Source organism: Gasterosteus aculeatus, chromosome 4 (assembly GCF_964276395.1).
Source record: "Gasterosteus aculeatus chromosome 4, fGasAcu3.hap1.1, whole genome shotgun sequence".
Classification (NCBI taxonomy): domain Eukaryota; kingdom Metazoa; phylum Chordata; class Actinopteri; order Perciformes; family Gasterosteidae; genus Gasterosteus; species Gasterosteus aculeatus.
The window spans coordinates 5,898,464-5,922,074 of NC_135691.1; the positions used below are offsets into that span (position 1 = coordinate 5,898,464).

Genomic DNA, 23,611 nt, shown 5'->3' on the forward strand with positions numbered 1-23,611 from the left:
CAGCAGATGGCAGCGATGTATTTAACTGCACACAATGAATTCATTGTTGGTTTGATACATTTATTTGGTACCATAGAAAGATCATCTTAAGTATATTGTCTTAAAAATATCTAGATGTTTTTTTTTTTTTCCAAGTGCATTATTTATGAGACTGGGTTGGAGGAATTCTAGTCATTTGTCATCCAGAATGTTAGTTACATGTACATAATGAATATTCTGTGAAGCAGGGAAAAAAAGAATTGAGCATTCGTTTAACGTTCTTAAAATCTCTGACATTTAAAAATCGAGGTCAGGGTCTTCCATGTCAAGGGCCACTCTCTGTTTAGTCAACCTCATAACGTGGTTTATCCAGGGATAGTAAAGGGACACCCGGGTGTACACGCCGTACTTGCCCTGCTTTGCACACTCTTCCCCCCAGCTCACAATGCCCGTGAGGAACCACGTGTCGTGAGCGCTGTTTGCGTGAGGGCCGCCGCTGTCGCCCTGGCAGGCGTCTTTGGCCTCCTCGTGGTATCCGGCGCAGAACATGGCCGGCGTGATCCTGGCGCTGCTGCTCTGCTTGCACTCGATCCGATCCGCGTAGGGAACCTCGACCCTCTGCAGGGCGGCAGCCGTGAACCCAAGGAAGCGCGTTCTGCCCCAGCCGCTGACCGTGGCCGGGGAAGACTCCTTCACCAGCGCCTCGGTGAAGGCCTTGGGCCCCAAGCAGATGGGCCGCACCGCTGTGGAGAACACGATGGGGCTTCGGAGGTGGAGCAAGGCGATGTCGTGGTTGTACAAGCTCACGCTGGCGTTATAGCGGTGGTATATGTGCCGCTCCGACACTTCGTGGTCCTGCTCCGTGCCCTCGTTGATGTAGATGTCATGCTCCCCTGCACCGGTGGACACATTACAGATTCACTTTGAATGAATAAAAGCAGATGGCAAAATAATTTTCCTTGGGACTGTAATAAAATACATGAAATTAATGATTATTTCAAGGTCTAACAAACTTCACACTGCAATGATTGTAAATTTTATCCGCAGATTCTTTTCAATACAATGTTATGTTAAAAAAGGCCCAGAACAAAATAAGCGATGATTGTCCCCTGAAGAGCATCATTTTTTTTCTATCAAGCAGCGAATCCTCTGAACTCACAGGCAAGAACCAGGTTTTGTCCTGTTTCGTTGAGTCAATTATGAAAATAGATGAAAAATCAATGAACCGCCTAATTGATGTCGGCTGGAGCGACTAATCGATGGGATGAAACCTCGGCGGTCGTTGGTGGCAGTGAGTCTTACCCACTCTGACGAAGAAGGAGCCGGCTTCCTCCCCCAGGCAATGAGCAGCGGTGATGACCCAGCGCTCGCTGAGAATGGAGCCCCCACAAAACAACTCACCGCTGGGTCGCCCTATCAAGGCCACCTGGGGGGGGGGAAGCTGTGAATATATGCAGGAACACACTGCAGTTGCTCTTATTCTCCCTCTTGTATCGAGTACTTGTACCTGCCATGGGATCTCCCCTGGGATTGCCACCTCGCCCCCTACAATGCGTTTAAAAGCCTGAGGCTTCTCCTCAGTCTGGACCTCAGCACCACGGTCAACCCACCGGGGCAGTTTCGTTCGAGATGTGTGTTCTGCAGACTCATTGGCAGCAGGGAAAGGCGCCGCGGTGCCGGCCGGTGCCGAGGGAGGGGATGTGGTGGCGTTCTGCAGGCTTTCATTGCCCCGGCCGAACAGAGACCTCCTGGACGCTGCACTTACCTCCATGAGGGCAGTTCTGCCACAGGGGAAATCGACTGGCGACGTGAGAAAAGGAGTCATTGTCACGGCATACAGGAGATGATTAATGCTGAATGTACGTTTATACCGTGTGGGTCACAGTTGAGTCCGTCCTGCAGCAGCTTGTATCCTCTCGCACAGGAGCATTTTGCTCCAGATGTTCCCATTGACGTGCAGAAGTGCATGCAGTCGCCATTGTTCACGTCACAGCGTTTTGCTACGACTGGGGAGAGAAATTATTTCTTATTACACAGAAACAATACAGTGTGAATGTGTTTTATGACTTTGAATTGTGAATCCATCCCTTCAGGGTCCTTGTCACATGGTCAATTGAAAAGTGGGATTCAGGTAAGTGCAGTCACTACTCACAGAGAGGGCACTTTCATGGCTATTTTCAAAATATCCTAACACAAAAAACTAATCTAATTTTGGGACCTGAAACCAGACTGGCGCTGCAAGTCATTGATTTAATTTAGAAACAGAAGAAGGGCAAAAAATAGTTTCCGTCTGTTGTTCCTCTGAGACTCAGATCTGAGCTCATATTCTTAGAAACATTGAATCGTGTAACATAAAAATCACATTTCTCCTGATGAAAGTTCTAAATGGAGCCACAGAACTTTCACCTACCGATCTCACAGATCTGGCCGGTGAAGCCAGAGGCACACGCGCAGCTGAAGTAGCCGATGTGGTCTCTGCATGACCCTTCGTTCAGACACGGGCTGGACTCACACTGATCGCCGTCTGAAGGAATCCAGACAAACACCTCAGGAGATCCGTCATCCGGTCACCTCTTTTTGGGCAATCGCTGTGACAGTGTGCATTTTTTCGGGAGAACATTGTTAATAAAGATGTTCTTACCTCTATATGTCGCCCAGAACTTCCTCTGAAAACACAGAGTTATGTCTCTGTGAGTACAGCCGGTAGAAACAAGAAGATTCACACAGAAAATGAATAGATAAATACCCACCGTTTGTTCATCGTCCTCGAAGATCTCCCTGGCCTCCTCCCGGTCACACACTTCCTCCATGCACTCTCTCTCCAAGTTGCCCTGCAGCAGCTCCTCAAACAAACCTCTGTTGTTGCGTTTGTGTCTCCTCAGGACGGAGTCGGCCGCCCGGCCGGACAGGAACGCCGGGCCGGAGGCCGGAGCTAGAGGGGGCGACACCGACACGGAGGTAACCTCAAGCAAGACAGACAGATGATTTATGAGCGTCGGTACAGAAGAAAAAACACACACAAAATACCTCCGCAGAGCGGCTGGAAGTCCAAAAGCAGCAGACTTAAGTAAGATAAATAGAGTGGTGCCATCCTGACAGCTCTGGTATCCTGACACTAACACACAGTGGACCATCACTCCAAAGTACAGAGCTCTATTTACACGTCCGGTCTGAAAGCAGCAGTGTGTCAACATCCACATGCACAGATTCTCGTGGGGGGAAAACCACAACAGGTCAACCGAGCCTGTCTCACAGAACGTCCCCAACGAGTACACTGGTCCGGTACGCAGTCTGCTACCATGAAAAGCTTCTGTCCTGATGGACACCGTCCTCTGAAAAGACCACGAAATGAGTTTTGATAGTTTAGTTATTTACATAATGAACTCCAAATCCACCTTTGCAAACCGTTCCCTGTGCAAACACAATGTGCACATTAGACCTTTGGCCAGGAGGTGGCGTGCACGCTCCTCAGTCAGTCACAACACAGCAAGGCAGATCGAGTACCCCCCGTTGTTTGTCGTCTCTCAGCAAGAACACGTCACACATCCTTTGTTCATAGAACGTCCTTGAGACATCATGCATTCACGTGTTTTAATAAACTTTGCCTCAAACGATGCAGCGCGTCAGTGGTCCATCAACGCGGGCTGAGACTGACGAGCAGCTGGCGCTGATCGGCCGTGCCAACTCGAGCCCGGTCCATGGTGGTCTGGCGCATCCGATCCATCCCATCGCCGGCTACCAAATCCCCCCACGGGGACTCCAAAGTCTTCTCGGGTGTTTCGCGACTATTGAGCGGAGGCCTTTCTGTTTCATTGGATCGTCCACAGGCTGAATAATGGATGAAGTAATTAACACCGTCCGCTCGATACGAGCGCTTCTCCATCATTCCCAGTGTGACCATGTGATCATTCCAGCAGCAGCACGGAACGTTTCCATTCCGGGTCACACTCGTGGACGTGAGTGTGTCGCGGGGCCTCGTGGAGAACGGCGTTTAGAAGCAGAGCACAGGAGGTGCTGTTTGGAGCCGAGGCCTCGGATGATTGTGATGCTCGCTCAGTGCTATTGATTATCAGCCTGCTGTATCTCCCCCCCCCCCCCCCCCCCGGCCTCTCTGCAGGGGGGCACGGTGTCATTTTCAAAGGGGCGAAGACCAACTTCTTCTGTAGTTGTGAATCTGAAGTTCCACCGCACAGTTAGAGCGCATATTTCTGCTCAACTTATAATTAAAGGTTCAACCGATTTTTGTGGCTATAACATTTTGAGGACATTTTGATGGAAATACTACTATGATTTTTTGAATTGCCTGAATAACATATTAGATTATTATGTTAAAATGACAACGTAATATGAGTTTGTGTATACATAGTATACTATGACATTTTATGACACATGATTTATGTATTTTATGACAGACTGTACTATGAGTTTTTTACATTTTTAAGTTATAAATTATTTGTATGACATTTGATAATATATAGTAGGCATTATATTACTCACAATAACATATACTATATTTAAAAGATAGTACCTCTGCATGGCACATTTATAACATTTTATTCTACTTATTTTTATGGCAGACTTGATATTTTCATAGCATTCAATACTATTTCCGTGTCCTCTTTGAAATTTCTCACGCAATTATATTTCATGACTTTTTGGATCACATTTAAATACTATGACTTCTTTATGACTTTGTCATGATAAAATCCAATGATGTAACAGCTATGCAGATGAAGGGGGAATGCAATAACCGTTTGAATCCACACTGTTTCACTGGGCGTTTAAGTCCAGCCTTGCGAGCGTGCACAGTGATTTCCATGGAGGGGGGGGGGGGGGGGGGGGGGCTATGAGCTATAAGCTGTAAGAAGAAGCACCGCGGGCCTCAAAGCACCGCTGCACCAGCGCCGGGATAAAGTCATTGACATTTCTGTGATAGTTGAGCCTCTCGCTCCGTTAATTAGTTAATAAGTGATTTTAAAACCCGATGTTCATCATATTCACAATTGGTTCAGTATTTGGTAGAAGAGGAAGAGTTTGGAGTTTGGATTCGGTGGCTCACGACAGCAGTCACGGGTCGAAAGGGCGTTGAAGGCCTTTCAGAGGAAATCCTGCCAAGAATGACAGGATATAAACCCATGATGCATTGCTGCAATGGCAGGAGATGTTAACGTAATATAAATGAATTAGTTCAATATAATCTTTTAGGATATAAAATGTCCTATTATTTTGATTTATTGATTATGATTTTACACCTCCATAAATCCTTTGCTCAAGTATAAAAGGAAATGACCCAGAAATAGTTTGTCTAATTAGTTCATAGGTTTAGAAAAATGTGTAAATCGTCCAGCGGGATGTTTTTCCTCTTCTTTAAAGTCACCATATGTTAAGCTGAATAAAACAAATCATCTGGCAGGCTTGACAAGAGTCGACCTGCACAGTCGGGTTGAAGTCCGGCCGCGTCGACACAGACACCTCCTCACGAAGCAGAGCTCAAGTCTTCTTCTGGCTCCGTGAGCCGTGATGCCGCCGAGCTGACAGACGCTGGCGGCTTCCGGATGTTCAGCCACCGTTAATGAAAAGTGGAGCTCCCATCCCTCCTGGTCAAACAGGGGCCTGCAAAGCTCACCATTTCTCTGCTGAACGTCAAGCGATGACTTCTGAGCACATTTGAGAGAGCTTTGAACTCTTTATACATTATAAAACCCGCCTCCGTGACCAATGACGCACCTGCTAGTGGACTGAAAACGCAAGCTGCCTTAAGTACATTAAAATGCACAAACACGTTTCGGATTTGCCTTCGTCAACTTGAATCACGCTGCATTTGCGACTATTATTCAATGTGTTCGTTTCAGATGACCGCACACGTCATAAGCATTGAGCGACAGACGATTGTTAATAAATCCCAACCCCATTGCTCACAATACGGACACATACTCTTCAAACACTCGACCTCCAGCTGGTCCACAGTCATCGGCGCCCCGGTAACGGGCCCGGCCTGATTACCTTATCAGCCCCACTCAGACTAACAACAACAAACAGTGGCACACCAGCTGCCCCGTCGCACAACATTGGAGCATTAATCACTCTCCAACACCTCACCGCCAGTTCCAACGAAAGATTTTAAGGATTAATTCCCTCCCAGCATCCTCCTCCTCCACCAATAACACGTTGGGTGGTTTTCGGTCCAGCAAAGATACGAATCAAGCGGCTCCCATTGCCACTGGTGTGGTGTTGGTCTGTCGACCCATGCAACAGATTTGTGAGTGTGCAGAGGGCTGAGTGGCTCTTAACCGTGCGATTTGAAATTCATTTTGAACTGACTGCCGTGAATCGGGATGAATACACACTTTCAGCTCCAAAACTTCGTTAAAGATAGAATCTGATGAAAGAAATATATTGTGGTGGCTGTTCATAAAATCTGTTGCAGTTCAAAAACATCAGTTATTCAGTCGTTCATTTGGTCATTCACATTCAACTTTTCATTCTTTCTAACGATACTCAGTTCATTACTTTTCCCTCTCAATTATCCTTCAGTATATTTTGCAATGACTATTGGCAAAATATGTTCTAACAAACCATCACATTTGTAAGACAAGTGAGAGTTTGACTGACATCCCCTTATTAAAAGCGTAATCTTTTGTGATTCAGATATTTTGCCAATATACTGCAAACACATCAAATCTTATTACCAAATGAGAAATCTTGGCCTGAGACGCATTACCAATCAAGAAGTTGTGTTTGCACTCGACACTAATAAATGAAATATATTGTTTAGGATACATTTGTACAGAAGTCAAAATAAATTGCCAAGCTTTTAAGGGTTCATGCAAAAATAATGAATGCTTTAATGTTTCGTGAGTCCACGGTGCATTTTCAGGCCGAAGTCCTGCAGTCAGCAGACAAGCAGCGATTCAGTGTTATTATGTCATCGGTGGAGATGGCGATGTGGCGTCAGAGGTGACTGAGTGTGAGTCAGGAGTTTGTTTGTGCCGCGGGGGCTTTGCTTTGAACGGGCCAAAGGGGGGGGGGGGGGGGGGGAATCTAACACCGGGCCATGTCACAGCTCGAAAGGTCAAAGGGCGGGGACAGAGTGGGAACGCACACTCTCTCTAACCTTCGCTCCGTCTCCCTCATTCCCAACATACGCGTTCATGCCCAGCTGGTGAGCCACGGCTCTCTTAATGACAGAGGAGAAAGGAACAATGTGACTGATTTGACCGCTGCGAGGTTGAACCGCTCGATGAAACCGTCCAAACGGGCCACAGCGTGATCTCGGGAAGATATGAGCCTGCAAAGAAAGTTGGAAAGGAGTCCAGTTCCTTCTAAAAATAGCACCTATATAGATCTTGTAACCCTCAACCTGCAGGTCTTTTTCCTCTGCTGCCGCTGAGAGCTGACAGACCTGCAGGGTCAAGAGATGCAAAGATCACCCTGGGATTGGACCGGGACTTCTGATCGATAACTGAGAAGATTTATAGCCAGAATCATTTACTTCTGAAAGTGGATTCCAAGGCTTGAAAACGATTTGGATTTTTGACCTCACTCTCTGGCCATTTGGAATAGTTTACTGCGGGATGAGGTTGAACTTTTAGGCTTCATCTTTACTGGTTTTAAAAAGGTAAGGACCCCAAAAGCTTTCAAATGTTGACAACATCTTGTCAACTTGCTGAACAGAATACAGCTTCCAATTGTTTCTTTGCACTAATCTTAAGGGACATTTATCACAAAACCTGAACAAATAAAACCCTTTTGCAGGATCTGCTGTGCCGCCCCTCTAAACTCTATGGAATAGTCCTGACTTTCTTTCTGTGCATAATGAACAAAATTCTGGGAGAGCCGAGAAGATTCTTGATAGGTTGATATACTTTGGAAATCGTTCCTGTCATTGTCACACAGGGTCTTCTGAGAACGACTCATTTGTTAAGGTGGATATGTGCAGCTCCAGATACCCAAACGGAAGCTGTCAATGTCACAACATACTGTTCATCTATAGCTGCAGTGATTTATGTTATGTTGCTTTGCAAAACATATAATATGCATAATATACAATAAATACCGCAACCAGCCCCTGATTGTCACAATCTGGCCCTGTGGAGATTACCGAACATATTACTGGAATATTTCATGTTTCCAACAAACCAGCCACGGAATTGATTTCAATCCGTTCAACCTCTCACGCGTGTCCCTAAAACAAAGCCGTCCCCGCCGATCACGCACGAGGCCATTGCGCGATCCGCGAGTCAACGAGATGACGCATTTGCTCCGCAGAGGCAACTTGATTGAGAGCAACAGCGAGATGGTGTGCGCCGAGCAGCACCACCTCCGGCGCTGATTCTCCAACCACAGCGACCGCGCAGCTCGCACGCACGCACGCACGCACCGACTACGGTTCCGGACGGGGCTCGTTCTCTCCACACGCCCCCCCCGTCCATACCCACCCAACGCGGTGCCGCCGGAGTCAAAGAGGCGAATGTCCACGGTGTGAATTGGCGCTGTGACGGCGGCGGCGCTCTCGCGTGGCGCATCGCGTTGATTCCGCCTCCCGAGCGTTTGGAGGAGCAGAGCTCGCCAGTGGGAAGCGGGAAGAGCCTCAGACGAGAAAACCCGCTCGCTCAAGCCACCCTGGGTGACATATATACCCCCTTCCCACGCTCATCACCCCCCACCAACCCCGAGGTTTGCTTTCACGCAGGACGGTTCAGTGTCTTGACCTCTATGTTTTTCTTCTTCTAATTCTTCTCTTTTCAACGTCGATTGAAGACATCTGGACAAAGAACCCCCCAACCCCCCATCCAAAACCCCAACAACCTGCGCTTCATTTCTCGGCTTTCTGCTCATCTCCTTTGTCCCGGTGCAGCAGGTCGTGATTTTTTTTGTCTCTCTCTCTATGCAACATACTTGGATTCGCGGTGGGGGCTTTTCCTTCCATCAACGTGCATTGATGTAGCAGAAAACGTGGAGGAGATAAGGTAGGTTAAAGGCGCACGCGGAGGCTGCGTGGAGATGCTCAAAGTCTCGAGTAGCCCTCGCGCTCCCATTGTCTCGCTGCTGTTCTCGTGCCATGAAAGGAACGTTTCTTCTGACTGTTTCTCCCTTCGCAGAACCCCTTATCTCAGCACCTGGAACCCGTGGCAGGGAATTCATCGAGGATAGTCGGCAAACCGGAAGGATCTCGATTCTTGTCTAAATTGGGAATTACACATCCAAACTGGGATCTATGAGCGGAAAAGTGGCGAAGCCTAAAGAAGACAAGGATGCTTCCAAGGGTAAGAACCCCCCCCTCCCCATGCACAGCTTGCTCTACCTCTAAACCAAAGGCTTGTAACCCCACCATGCAAGCCATTCATCTCTCACACACGGCGCTCCATTCGCGCTTTGAGCTTGGACCGAACGCATCAGCAGCCGCTGGGTGCTTGTGCCATTTCCAGCGCGCTGCATGTGGATGCCGCTGTTTGAAAGCCAAGCGGATCGCCACCGCGCGGGGCCCCGGAGAAGCTGCGCGGTGCGTTGTTTCAGATCACAGATGCGTTACTTGCATGGACTTGGTGACACATGCATGATGCAGAGCGAACGACCGAGACGTGGCAGACCAACAGGCTCCAGTGTCACAGATTAGAAACGGGAGCGACGGTACAACATCAAGAGTAATGAACAGTGGACTGTCAGGCAGCGAGGTCCCTTTGTGTGTCACTGGCATCCTGTGGAAATGTCCCTTTTAGTGTTTCTCGCTCGCACCTCACCCGCATACTGATGCGCGCACTGTCGTCGCAATCGATAGAGCGCGTGACCCGTTTGGTCTCTTTATGACCCATATGGCTGGAGACAAATGAGCTCCTTCACCTCTCAGTCCGTAGACCCTGCCTGGCCATTGCCATGGACACGGACCGGGGACGGGGGTTGCCAGAGAAACCCGCTCCATCTATACACCGGGGACGTGCACGACAGTTTACGCACCGACGCACACGTTACAGCACTTTGGTCGTGGTGCTTAATTTTCTACGTTACCCAAAAAAAAAATACAGTGATTAACTGATGCAATTTTACAGCGTAATGTATTTCCAGATCTATACGCGTCAATCACAAGTCCCATCATAGTGAACTGGAATTAGCCGTAACCTGAGTGTATAGTGCCACGGTGCATGAATAAACACGAGGGTAATATCATAACAACCTGCACTACACTTTGGCAGCTCGCCCGTCGATCCCCTCCTGTTTGTTTACAGGAACCTTGTTGTCAAGTTCCCCCTCTGTTTAAGGGTCTGACATCAAATCAATGGATCTAATTGGGTTACTTCAGCAGCGCTGCTGCGAGTGATGACGTGCCAGGTTGTGTTACAGCACACGCTACGCGTAAAAGTAAAAGAGAACCTGTGCGCTGAAACTTTCCTTTAGTTGCTCTTTATATTAAATAACCACGTACGTTATTATCCTCAGAATTATTTGCCAACTATTAATTTATAATGAACTATGTTTAGAAGAATATTTACCTCATAGAAAACAAAGAGAGTGCACCAATATAAAATAACATGAAATAGCAATAACCTTAAAAAAGCTCCGGAAAAAAAGATGTTTTTATTTTTCATGTATGTCTATCCTGTACATTACATAGCGAGCCCTACTTGGATTAATATTATTTTTTTAAGTTGATAATGATGCATCAAACAAAAAAAACTACTATTTCACCTCATCTGATCATTTAGAAAAACATTTACCTGCGATGAAACCGCAGCAAAATCCGTTTTAGAGCACTACTTTTCTTTGTGATTCTTGTGATGCCCAATAAATGCATGGAAAAAAGAAAGAAACTAGAGGGCGGACAAAGCCTGGCATGAGCTGACAACAAAGTGGGCACAATATGCTGAATTGATTTCAACATTAACCTCCGCGGCACCTTTCGCTCTCATCTCCCGCTGGAAATCGATGGCATGTGAAGTGCTGACTCACTTAAACCTGAGGGCAGCAGCATCTCCAAAACTCTCCAAGGAAATAAAGATGGACAAAAAAAAAATCCTTCAACTTAACCAAGACTGCTCGGCAAATCCTGGTCTGGTTTTATTTTTTACACAGCAAAAGAGCCGATGCTGATCTCCCAAAAAAACTGCAGTTCATTATCTGCATCAATGAGAGGGTCACTTGTTGCCAGCTGTCCTCCATCGGAGCCTTGAATGGCACAAGAGCTGGGAATTGCACCACGGTTGGGGGGTGGGGGAGGGATCAGTACTGACCCTGCCAACGTTGGCAACCACCTGCCTCACAAATTATTTTAGGGAAACAGTCCATTAAAGCCTGAACCACCTGCCATCTTCGCAGCTTTTTTCCTGCAAGCTGTTATAAGCTTCAGACTGTCCTCTTGATCACAACTAAGGTGAAGCGTTCCTTCTCCCCAAATGCATCATTTAGGATAATGATTAGACCAGACTACTACCAATGTATACTTTTGTTATATTATTATTATGACACCTTTGTGTTTGAGGTCTTTTAAGGAGTTTTATTAACCCAGTATCAACCTCTCTGAACATGTTCACCCAACGAGAGCAGAATACGGATTCAAAATCTAAACAGCAGATGTTAGAAATTCTTTTCCAAAACTACGTCCTAGGAGTAACAACATATTTTCACCAGGGTTCTTCCAGTGTAGTCACATAAGAAAGGTCAAAGTTCATCCTGCAGAAGCACATGTGAATGTATGCAGTGACATAAAGAGAGACGTGGGGAAAGGGGGCGGGGGGGGGGGGGGGGGGCTTTAATATCAACACCAGTGATTCATGTTGTGTTAGTTGCCGCGTGTCCTTGCGAAGCTAAGCTGTGCAGACAAAGCGATGTGTTAAAGTGTGACGTACAAACTCCTCCAGTGAGACACACTGTGGTTTAACAACAGAGCTGCACACTGTGCATTTATTCTGCAGACATTCCCACTCAGTTTGGTCTCACACCATTAATATCTTCTCCCCCAATAGTCACAGACTGAAACCTACATGTTCAGTTTAGGAGCAGCAACATTCTTAATCACATGATCACTTTTCCAGGGTTGCATTTCTTGCAGATTACTTCATGAAATGTTGCGTTCGTAAGAGCAAAAGGACTTCCGCACTTGCGTCACTCCTCCTGCACTTCATCGTAGTGATCGACTCCACCCTCGGGTGCGAGCGTTGGCCAGTGGATTCACGGCCTCCTCCTGGCATTGCAAGGTCCGCCGACCCGAGCAGAAGGCCGACGTCCCGCGTGTTTGCGGGAAGGTTCATCCGGCTCGCTTCTTATCGGCCAAACCGCGCTCCGTCTACAGTGTCGCTGAAGTGCTTCCACCTGATGGCTGCATGTCCGCCAACACCTCTTTGGTGGTGGAAAAGGTGAACTTGCGATTGTTTTAATTATCACATCATTTCTCACCGTGAGCGCCGTCCGCTTTTGTTGTCATCTCACTCAGGAGGTTCGAGAGTCCTGTGCAGTGGCAGAGGGAGCACAGGCACCAGTAATGGGCTGGATTGTTGGATAAGCAGAAGTTGCATTACTGGTGTGAAGAAAAGAGAAGTGTATGTGCTTCCTGCTGTGCATGTCTTGACAGGTTGCAGCGGTTACATTGGTGTGTGTGAGCTCAAGTGGGAATGGGTGACGGAGGTCCTCGGGTTCTAATCCCAGGATTTGGAAAATGGTTCTGAATAAATATTGAGCAGGCTCATGGGATTTTCGGCATTTAGACGGGGTCAGCTTAAACTTCATTTTTTTTCTTTTTTAAGATACAAAAAAATAGCTTTAGGGCCTTTTTTCATTTATATCCTTCTCAGTGAACATGCAATCTGAACAGTGAACTTTTAGGACCAACGCTTGAATCCAAGACATAACACAGCACATCACAACCTTCCAAAGAAAAAAATGTGGAAGCACTAAGGAAAAAAAAAAGTGTCATGTTCTTGGGTGTATAAATTAGACTCTAAATCTAAAAAAAGAGAAACACTTCCAAAAGTAAAGTACAAGGGAAGAAGTCATTTAGGAGTCCTTTGGCTGCGTGAGGCCTGTCAGACTCTGACGCAGATCCGGCTGCATCGGCCGGAGGAAACGGGTTCGCCCCGCGTGTCACACACATCTGCCACTCGGCATCGCTGACTCGCACGCTGATCGCTGTTTGCCGATGAGAGCCAGAGTCAGCTCAGGTTTCTGATTGACACAGGGCGCCATGTGACCGCTGAATCGGGTTCTGGTTCCGTGTCCGTCGTGTTTGCTGTTTGCACAGCTGGTTTCTACGGAGAGAAAGTGGAGTCGCTGGTCTCCAAGTTTAAAAAGGTCACTCACTGTTCCGCTGGGATATGTTAGGTATGCGATTGGTGCCTGTACTCAATCTCTCTTGACTTGTAAAAATGGAACGGCGCTCTGTCTTGCGTCATCCATGCTGGAAGTGTTCTGCCCTTAAAATCCCTAAATACCTGACTGTTGTGGTGCATTAGTCAGCTTTCTGCTCGTAATCCAGGGAGCTGCAATGCGTGTGCTGAGGTGAATGGCTTCGGGGGCCGTCCTCTCACTGCCCACATGGCGGGCTCATGGTTTTAATTTGCCAGACCACAGGACCCGTTAAAACCCGGCGCCGTTCCTCTTCATTTTCTCTTCCTCGGGTTAGTCTTTTTTTTTTTTTACCCTTGACATTGCGTGATGCCTTAATACTCCTCTTGATAGACACTAAATGGCTCATGTCCTCTGCCTTCCTCTCCAAATATCATCACTCAGAAGGACTGAAGGGTTTTAATCCTGGCTAACAAAATGGCCATGAATGTTAAAACATCTGGCATGCGGAATCTCACTGACTTTCTGCAAACGCAGGAATACGCACACAGCAGAAGAGGTCTTAACGCGCCAGTCTAATCTCACAAGTCAGCCAGTCAGAAAAATGACTTGTTAAGTGTGTATTAGTGACACAGTAACTGTGACGGACACTAATCTGTAATAAAATATTAAGGCACAAAATTTACGCACAGTGCATTGTTTCAACACGTTTCCTATCATTAAATTTGTCATCTAAATGACAAAGACAAATAGGTTTGGTTTTAACGAATACCTGTGGATTTGGGATTACTGATATCTTACTTTCAAAAAGGCACTCTGTGCTACTGTAGTTAATCCCATCTAAAGATAATCCCTGTAATTAAAGTTATGCGCGTCAAACTGCACTGATAACAATAAATGATGTCGCTCCAAAAGACCAGAACATTGAAACATTTGACAGGATCACTGTTCTTGCGCATTTGTCACTTTCACATACACTCACAACACAGTGGGTAGAGTATATCACTTGTGTAATAAGTAATCACTTATTTCTAACTTTTTTTAATTTAAATTCTTTCTTATCCTTTATTTTTAAATGGTCTATTCTCTATCCCCCATATAGGCCCATAGCCTTATATTTTATTCCGCGGAGTTAAGTTGTAACTTTGTAAATTGAACATGCCATTTTCTTCTATGTTGTCCTATGTCTTGTAGTCCATTGTCTTACTGTCTGATGTTATGCACCGTTGTACAGAAGAGACAACAAATCAAACCACATACGGAACCTTCGCCAGGCGCGTGGCGATCCAACGGGATGAAGGAGCGAGCTCATCTGTTCAGCTGAGCATGTGGCAGCACTGACTCATTTATCAGTACGCCTTCACACCACCCTGACTTCTCTCTCAGATTGTGTACAGTATGTGGCACAAGCATCTCTCCTGAAGCTCCATTCTTCATTCATCTCCAAACTGAGGAGGACACTACTGAAAAAAATAGTTTATAACTTTTCATATACATTCAGGTTATACATACTAATTCAACAGGACACGTCGAGAGCAAAACAACCTACAAAGAGCCCGGTGGGACGGAAGCAGCCGAGAGCTGAGCTCATGGACTGAAGAGAGGAGCGTTTTCTGGTTCTCACAATCAGGGAGCGCGTCGGTTTGGAGGTCTGCTGGATTCTATATTTTGAGTCGTGCTCAGGATTGCTCAGGATGTATTCAAGTTGGGGGAATGATGAAGGGGATTAACGCCAGGTCAGAAAGCAATAACTCTTGCTGATAAACGGAGGGGGGGGGGGGGGGGGGGACTACAGGCAGGAACCAGGTCCACCACGGCCTCTGTTTGGGCAGAACGCAGATTAGTGAACCACTGTCTCCTCAGCACACAGGCGGAGAACAGTTAATAGGATTACCCGTGTCTTGCTCTTCCCCAACCCGGCAGCTCATTCCTTCCACCAAGTGAGAAACGGGGCCTCGCGTCAGCATCCACCTCAGCGGCTCTCACTGCCCATGAGGGTGGAGAGCGAGGAGGACGTCCCGAGCTGACCTGAGGCCCGGCAAAGGCTTCATGAGCCCTGATCCGGCTCGTTAAAACGCGAGGTACTCGGGGTGTCAAAGATGTACAACGCCGCTTCCTAAAAACTGTTTCTTTAACACACACACACACACACACACACACACACACACACACACGTCTGAGGCGACAGGGGCAAAACAGCAGCCAGCGGTTTCAGCTAATGACATCCGCACTGACAGTGAGGAGGGAGCGGCGCAGCGTCGCGTTTGAAGATTTAATCGGATTGCATTTATTTTGACGCCTTCGTGCCGGTGCCCTGTACTTTATCTCCGAAATGCTTCCGTCGGCTGCAAACTGCATGTGAATTTGGGTATTTTGTTTACGCAGAAAAATGATGATTATGTAACCTTGTTCGAGGAGTGCTGCGATGCAGAGCTATTGAGTCGTCAGATGTTTTCACCACAAACTGTACTCGCTATCAGCACTTCTGGACACAAGCATTTTCTAGCAATAGAAGACATCGAACGGGTAACTGAGATTCATATTCAACTATTATATATCAGCCTCGTGGTGACGATGAAGGAAAGTTTTAATGTTTTCATTTTGTGGTGGTTTTAGTGGCCAAAATCAGCCTAAACCAACATGCTAAACATGCAGCACAAACGCAAGTGGGGGTTACATCCTTGATGAAGACGGATGCTGAGAAGGGGGACAAAATAAATAGTTGCACCAACGTTAACGTCTCACGTGGTCTGCGTACAGATTCACGTCTTGATGTCAGGAACGGTCGAGGCACCGAGCACGTCTCCAGATCGGACGTACGAAAGATGACGTATGGCAGAAAGCCATTAGCAGCGTTCCTCAAGGAAAAGCACCGGGGTTCATTCAGCATTGATGAGGACAGAGCGTGGAAGGTTAACACATTCAGAGCGGAATATTCAACGGGCAGAAAAAGATAAAAGAATCACAGAAAGTAGTCGATGTCAACCTCTCACGTGAAATGTGGTTAAGGGCCTTTGTATGAGGTTGAGTATTCATAATACTTTAATACTCACTGTGTGACAATGATGACAGAAGTGTTAAATGTGAGGGGCCTTCTGCTTTGAGGATGCGAGAACGAACGGGGAAGAAAGACGTTGTTGAGATGACTGCTGATTATAGTAACAATCCTTCGCTGGTCCCACAAGCCGGTCTTACACAGTCTGGAGCCGTGAACACCACAGCCGCTCCTCCGCGCCTCCCCCTCCTCCCCCTCCTCCTCCTCCCCCTCATCGGGGAGACGGCGTTTGCATAATGAGACGATGCCGCGGAAACGGAGTCCCAACAAGGGAGTCGTCAGTCATCGGGGAGGGGCTACCGGGGGGGCCTCCCTGACACGCACACGCGCTTACACACCTAATATTTGTATTTCGTATATTATATGTGTATTTACCAAGCGATACCACTTTTTTCCTCACCAGTGGACCTTCAGACCGCAGTGAGATTTCGGCTCTCCGCCCGACAAACTTCTCTTTTTGTTTTGTCAGATGTCATCAGAGGTTCTCGGTGGTGAATGATCACATCACTGTCAAAGTAATTAGAGGAGACAAGTCTCTGCCTACACTGCAGTGCAGAGAGAGAGAGGGAGGGAGAGAGAGAGGGGGAGAGAGGCAAAGGGACAAAGAGAGGCCGTGAGGGAGAGATGGCAGTCAGTGATCTAACAGTAATCCATAACAGCAGAACCGGCTACCATGAAGAAGGAGACGAACAGGGCTGTGGGCGAGATGTAAAAGGTTACACGCAGTAATGGCAAACCGCCTCAGCTTTGCTTAAAGGTTACGTTGGGCAATTTAGACCGTATGATTTATTGGGATTACTTGATGAAACCCCTCCACGGTAACCTGATTCCTGCTTGATCCAAAGCTGCTCTTCACCAAGTACTCCTTCTAATCCCAAATGAGCAGCACATCAGGTCTGAATAAAGTGCTGCTTAATACTCAAAGGCTGTCAGCGATCCTTGGATTTTTAAAAACTCAGTGAAGTGTTTTTTTTTTTTTTAATGTTATCAAGTTGTTCTCTCTGACTTACGCAACAAAAGATGCTTTAATTTTTTTTTTTTTTCCAATCACCATTGTAGCACAGAAACCTTCACAACATGTCTGACAGCACAATAACTAACCTGCAATCCCCCAGCAGAGTCTGAGACGGCTCTGGCCTCTACATGATGATGTGTATTTATGTGGTTGTGCGTGCATGTGTGTTTTCTCTGTGTCCTGCTGGCGCGTTCTCAGGATTCTGCCGTCTTCGTGTTTGGCCGACCGCTGTCGATCAGAACGGGAGGCGTCTGGTGTTTGTTTATAGCGCGCAGTTCCTCCGCGTGTGAGAGATTTCTGTACGGATATTTATACATTCTGTACGTCTCCTCGTGGGGTACAAAAGGCACAATTAGTCATCCGATCAATTAATCGGTCGATGAAAAAAAGAATATGGCGTAATCTTAAGGTGTAACGGTGACATTCACACCGGAGAATCAATAATTCATAAAATGTGAACCGTCCACGTGATTACAGCGCCTGCCTTCATCATCACATCCAATGAGGAGAAATGCCACTATATGTCCGGACACCGAGAATGTGTCCTCACACCTGCTTTAAGACCACTACACCTGTTAAAAAAATGCAGCCAAAGGCCAACTGGAAAGAGATAAATAATAAAAGTACTATTTTTGTTTTTCTGGCCGTTGGACTTCCAATATTGTGAAATTATGTGACGGTTTGAGGCTTTTCCATAACAGAAGAACAGACATCATCCATCATTCACCCCCTGGTGCAGATGAAATGCACAAAATACATATTACATATATACAGTATATTATGATATAATATATGGTTCTTACATTCATTATTCTATTCACTCATAAAATCTGAGCTTCGACATGTTTGATGAATAATATAAGAACCTTAAGTGACGACCAATTGTGGGGATTCAGGTATCAAGTATCGGGCTACCTGCTTCTCTACAAATGCACATTCTCCCTCAGCTAGTTGTGTCACACACGTATATGTGTGTGTGTGTGTGTGTGTGTGTGTGTGTGTAGGGTCTGTGTGGGTGGAGGCTCAGCACGGTAAAGCTCTGAGGGACAGATGGCTTCTCAGTCTCATTGCGAGTTCCTCCATCAGTCCCTTGTGCTTGGCTCTTGGTCTCCATCCTGTCTTGGCCAAAGCATCGCTGTGTTACCCACCCACCCAGACAACACACACGCACACACACACACACACACACACACACACACACACACACACACACACACACACACACACACACACACACAAAGTACACACACGTGAGTTTCTTCTACCCAGCATGCAAAGCAAGTTGCCTACTCTGCAATAACCCGCTAACCCTGCTGCTGAAAGTGACCCGGCCACGTTGGGCTGTGAAGCGACACGCTGATCTCTGCGACAGGCTATTGTCTCAGCGGGTTTAAGCCTACCAAACTTAAATTTAAATCTAATTGTCTCAGCAGTTGTGCTTGATTACAAGGTAATAACGCAGTGGGTGGATGTAGCTTCCTGTGAATTACTGTGCATTTTAGTATTTTGCATAAACACATTCATTTCACTACAATTGGAAGAGTATTGGACGACCAAATATGTGTTTCTCACGTGGAGCTTAACTGTGACCTTAAATGTGTTTTCTTTGTATTTTCCTCAAGCATCACTACTTCCATTCTGACATTAGAAGGCAGTCTCAGTCCCCGATGGCATAATTACGCTCTAAGCTCTAATTATAAACAGATGGGTGTGCAAATGAAATGAACATAGTTATCCAAAAGTCACAGGCAGTGGAGGGATGACCAACGCTTAACATACTTACACTTAATAATATATCCCCGGCTCATGGTAGAACAATGACGGCTGTTCTGAATAAAACTATATTCATTTATGTATTTGCATGTCTGTACAGGAGGGTACGATTTCTGTACAAAGAAAGGGTAGTTTGTCTGTGCACAAATGCTTAATAGAAGAAAGCTAATAGCTAATAAACATCCCGTTATTACAGTATAAACAGCTGCGTCATTCGGCGGCTTGTTGACATCACATCCAGGAGAAAGAGTAAAAGCTTCAGGAAACCTCCACCACAATAATTGGGCCTTGCCCCCTTTGAATGAGAGATCCAAATCCTGCCCAGTAATAATTACAGTGCCGGTAATGTTATGCTTCTCACCGCCAATTCAAAACTATTCTGAGCTGGACTTATTAAAGCCGCGCCGCCGCTAATTAAGTTGTTTGTCTTTGCAAAGCGATCTCCGCTGGCCCACCGCTGCTTTCTAATGAGCAGTTGCCTGGCGGCACCCTGCCCGCTGTTTGAAGGGGCGATGAAACCTCCCGATCGCCGGAGCCGAAGGCTGTCACTCACGTCCCTGCGTCCCGCCAGCTCGGGCCTGTTAACAGCCAGTTGTGTGGGTGCTCTGAAGGTTCCTGTGGAAGTTCTAGACAAACACAGGCACCTGAAGGACAAAGTTAAGCTCTGTTGTTACACATTGGAGTCGTATTGTTGGAATAATATAGTTAAGATGTGCGGGTCTGATAATTCACTTGAAATATTTCTATTTAATATCTGATTCCTGTGTCATATAAGTTTGTGAATTAAAAAAACAAAACTTTAAAGAGGTTAAATGTTAAATTGAACCTCTCATTTCACTCACCATCTGTACTCAGTGTGCAGCAAAGACTCATATGTTTTGTGTAAATATGGTGGGGCTTGAGGAGGCCAATAAGGTGACACTAAAGCAGTTTACTTACTCATAAAATACACTCATATTTTGGCAAAACAGGAGCTGAAACATACTGAATGCACAGATGGACAATGATGTGTTCATTTCTTCTTACCCTGAAAACTATTCAACTTTTCATTTCAAATTCGAATGAATTCAAGCTGCTGAATTCAAGCTGCAGTTCTTTGTGACGGCCAAACTGTATGAAGCCGTATTGCTTTTACCGTTTCAGGGCTACTCAACTTTAAAGGTTACCAGGAATCAGTTTCTTACTCAAATCTATCAAGGCTTTAAGAAGCACCTGTGAACCATATTCAGCTTACATCTTGATCATTGTTCAATTGTTGCAACCATTGTTTACCATAGATGGGGATGTTAATATCGAAAGAAGTGAAAGGGAGAGAATGAAGTAAAGGGTAGTTAGCCTATCGTTAGCTCATTCCTGCTAACCAGATGTGCTCTTATAGCAATTGAAAGTGAAAGTTTGCCCCCTTAGCCATGTGAGCCAGCCCTGTGGGTCGTAGTGTGAGGTTGTTTGAAAGGCCCCACGCATCCTGGAGTCACCGAATCACACAAAATACCAGTCAGATATCGTGTGCGAACATTAAGTTCTTCAGTAACAAATTTCTATAATGCTGGCAACTTTTAGTCACCGCTTCTCCTTTCTGCTCACAGGACAAACTGATTTTTATTAAAAAAAACCTCTTCACTCTTCCTGTCTTTCTACTCCCACTTCCCCTCGTAACATTTGACACACAATATCACGCCGCGCGACCCGTTCTCTTCCTTCCTCAGCGACACCTGCGTTTGATATGTTTCACAGGGGCCCGTCTGTGCTGTTTTTAATCAGTCTGGTTGCCTGAGAGCAGAGTGAGCGGCAATAACTGCAGAGGACTGAAGTTAAACTCAAGTGAGGTAGAAATTTGAACATCAAAATAATGCATGAGGAGAAGCACAAAAAGCTATTTGATCTGATAGTCGCTGGATACCTGCACAAGAGCCTCTATTCATCCGAGACTTGTTCCTATTACCTGTAACCTCCCCTACACACACACACACACACACACACACACACACACACACACACACACACACACACACACTCCCTTTTGTGTTACCTCCATCTCACCCCTCTCTATTGCCTTGTGGGATCCGTTCATCTTCAAGCTTCACTGACTGCAGTCTATCCGCACACATTCATCAGGTACCTGCTTCCCCGAGGCGTCAGTGTGTTGATTCTTGAGCCTGCGTTGATTTTAATTCTTTTACGGTTTGCACGTGCAACTCGCCTTCAAAAATCAGCACGTAGCGGTCGCAACCCAAGGCCTCGGTGCAATGGGAGTGCTTGAGGAAATGTAAGCAGCTTAGTCGGCCCGTGATGTTGTCATCACTCTTTTCAGCTGAGCTCCGAAAATAACAGGCCCTCTGGGTACAGACTGGCAGGACTGAGCTGGGGGACAGTCAACAAACAGACCCAGAACAACCCGACCCAGATTGGACCAGATCCGTCTGGCCCGGTAACTCGGCCCACTTATCCTCAAGCCCGTCAATTCCACCTGGCAAAGTTGTTGCAGCGGACGGCTCCTTTTACGGAACGTGACGACTCTCATCCTCACGAGCCCAGAAAGGGGCCCCCGTCCGCCCCGCTTCGTGGCGTGTACTTTAAAGAGCGCGCTCCGTGCCTGAGCCGAAGTGGTCGCAGTGGCGGCGGCAGGGGATGGGCGGGGGGGGATTAACGTGTGAGAGCTAAAGTGTGTCGGAGAAGGAGGGCCTTACACTTCCACCGGGACGGCGGACAGAGGAAAGTGTTTAAGTCTCCTCGCTGTTCCCCCCCACCCTACTCTCTTCTAGAGGATAATGTCGGCTATAGGCTATGCACTCTCTAAGTATGGTAACACACAGCATGCGTGTGGAGGCGCTCCGTGTCCCCCCCCCCCCCCCCCCCCACACTTTCTCTCTCTTTGTCACCAGCTTATGTGATGTAGGACATGCAGAGGAACGGCTGCTCGTGTTAGAAGTTGTGCACTGTAGGAGAGGCCGGATGAGCTCATTGTCACCTGTAAAGTCTTGAATGAATTATTCATCATCGAGAAGCTGCATGAAGCTATTTTTGGAAAGACACATTAGAATATTACATAAAACCAGTTTTGTTGTTGTTGTGTCTCGTGTTCCTTATTTGACAATTGAAGACGTACGGCATTTAAACTGGAGGAGGGTGCATTTTCAGAGCTTTGAGGAAGTTTGCTGCAGTGATCGTGGGTTCGGATGAGACCAGAACAAAACCGTATCATCGCTATTTCTGTGTCTCTCACAGGAAGAAGATGACACAATCGCTGTCTCTGTACATAAAAGTGGCTGTCATGCACAGAGTAACTACAGTCTTAATAACAAGCTCAGAAGGAACGCGTTTGAATAAATCTTTAAAAAACATTCCCCCTGAGTTTTAAAAATGGAAAGCGGTCACAATTCATTTAAAAAAAAAAAAAGACCAATGACTCTTCAGGGCTCAGATGACACAGCAGTAATCTGGCAGAGGTTATTCGCAGTGGGTTAGTTTCTAGCTCTACCAGGCACCTTATCACAAACAATTACATTACGTAGCCGTCAACATTCTACCCCGGCTGACAGTGCAGCGGGATTTAGGTATTTTTAAACTGTGACTTGTGGGAAAAAAAAGAAAAATGAATTGTAAAAAACTTGAATAAAATATACTTCTGTCCGCACAGAGCTTTGCTTTTCACTGTGGAAACATCAGCACCACATAAAGTGTGTCTCCCCGCGTCTCGCTATACATCAACGCCTTCTCAAGGTCAGCAGCCTAATAGCGGCGATCTCCTCAGCTCACAGATTCCCTCCGGCCTGTCGTAAAAAGCAGCCCTCAGTCCACCGTTCCGCTTCTGGTGGTCAAAGCCAAGGCCGCGGTCCGTTGTTGCATCGCGGAACTCGTTTTATTTAAAGAATGAATTGGTCGCTAAGCTGTCATCGCGCTCTCGGCCTAAAGTGTCCCGTGTTCACAGAGTGTCGCTTCACTCGTTTACAGCCCGGGTCAAGGGTCAAGGCACGGCCAAGGCATTAGGAGAATGATGATGGATGCAGCAGGGGGGTGTCGACCGCAGTTGATTGCTTGCCGTATCTTGTGGTTACGGCGCTCCTGGTAAAGAAGCGCATTCTACGACTTGTCAGGAAAGGAGTTTGGTCGTTGAGGTTAGCTATATTTAGTGCTATATTTAGCCCCTCTTTTGCAGTCAAAGGTCATTTGTTTGTGAGAGATGTGACCTTTTTTTAATCTGGCTCTTCAAATGTCGATTACAAAATGGCGCAGTGAACATAGTGATGATACTTTTAGATTAATGTTATGTATATTGGTCTAGTTTGCATTATCCAACAGAAAGTTGGTCTGTTTGTTTTTTTCAGTCTTCAGTCACCTGCTGCAGGTCACCGTCTCTCCCTCTTCCCTCTCTCTATCCTAACAGACAACTCCCATCATCTCTCGCTGTTTTACCCACAATCCCCTGTGGAGAGTGAAACTGCAGGCCAGCAGGAGCAAAGGTCAAGCGAAACTGCCGCTGGTTCCTTTTGTTGATTGGTTTTCCGACCCTACATTAT

The 23,611-nt window shown here is 46.6% G+C and overlaps 2 protein-coding genes across 8 annotated transcripts in view; one reads left to right on the forward strand and one right to left on the reverse strand.

Moving 5' to 3' along the window:
• Positions 1 to 46: 46 nt before the first annotated feature.
• Positions 47 to 3,144, reverse strand: f9a (coagulation factor IXa). The gene is made up of 8 exons (XM_040173566.2): positions 3,007 to 3,144; positions 2,730 to 2,911; positions 2,621 to 2,645; positions 2,390 to 2,503; positions 1,851 to 1,985; positions 1,487 to 1,779; positions 1,282 to 1,405; positions 47 to 872 (listed from the first exon to the last, which is right to left on the reverse strand). The coding sequence occupies exons 1-8, from the start codon at positions 3,068 to 3,070 to the stop codon at positions 277 to 279; spliced, it is 1,533 nt and encodes a 510-aa protein (XP_040029500.2). The 5' UTR covers positions 3,071 to 3,144; the 3' UTR covers positions 47 to 276.
• A 3,922-nt stretch (positions 3,145 to 7,066) lies between these two features.
• The window catches only part of fgf13a (fibroblast growth factor 13a), a 74,014-nt gene continuing 57,469 nt past the window's right edge, over positions 7,067 to 23,611 (forward strand). The window contains exons 1-3 of one of the 7 annotated variants that reach the window (XM_078100612.1): positions 7,067 to 7,597; positions 8,740 to 8,948; positions 9,081 to 9,245. In XM_078100612.1, the coding sequence (XP_077956738.1) occupies positions 9,197 to 9,245 (49 nt within the window). In that variant the 5' untranslated portion in view covers positions 7,067 to 7,597; positions 8,740 to 8,948; positions 9,081 to 9,196. Of the gene's footprint in view, positions 7,598 to 8,198; positions 8,949 to 9,080; positions 9,246 to 23,611 lie in introns of those variants that run through there. The other 6 variants (XM_078100614.1, XM_078100615.1, XM_078100617.1 and 3 more) reach the window with 6 other exon arrangements.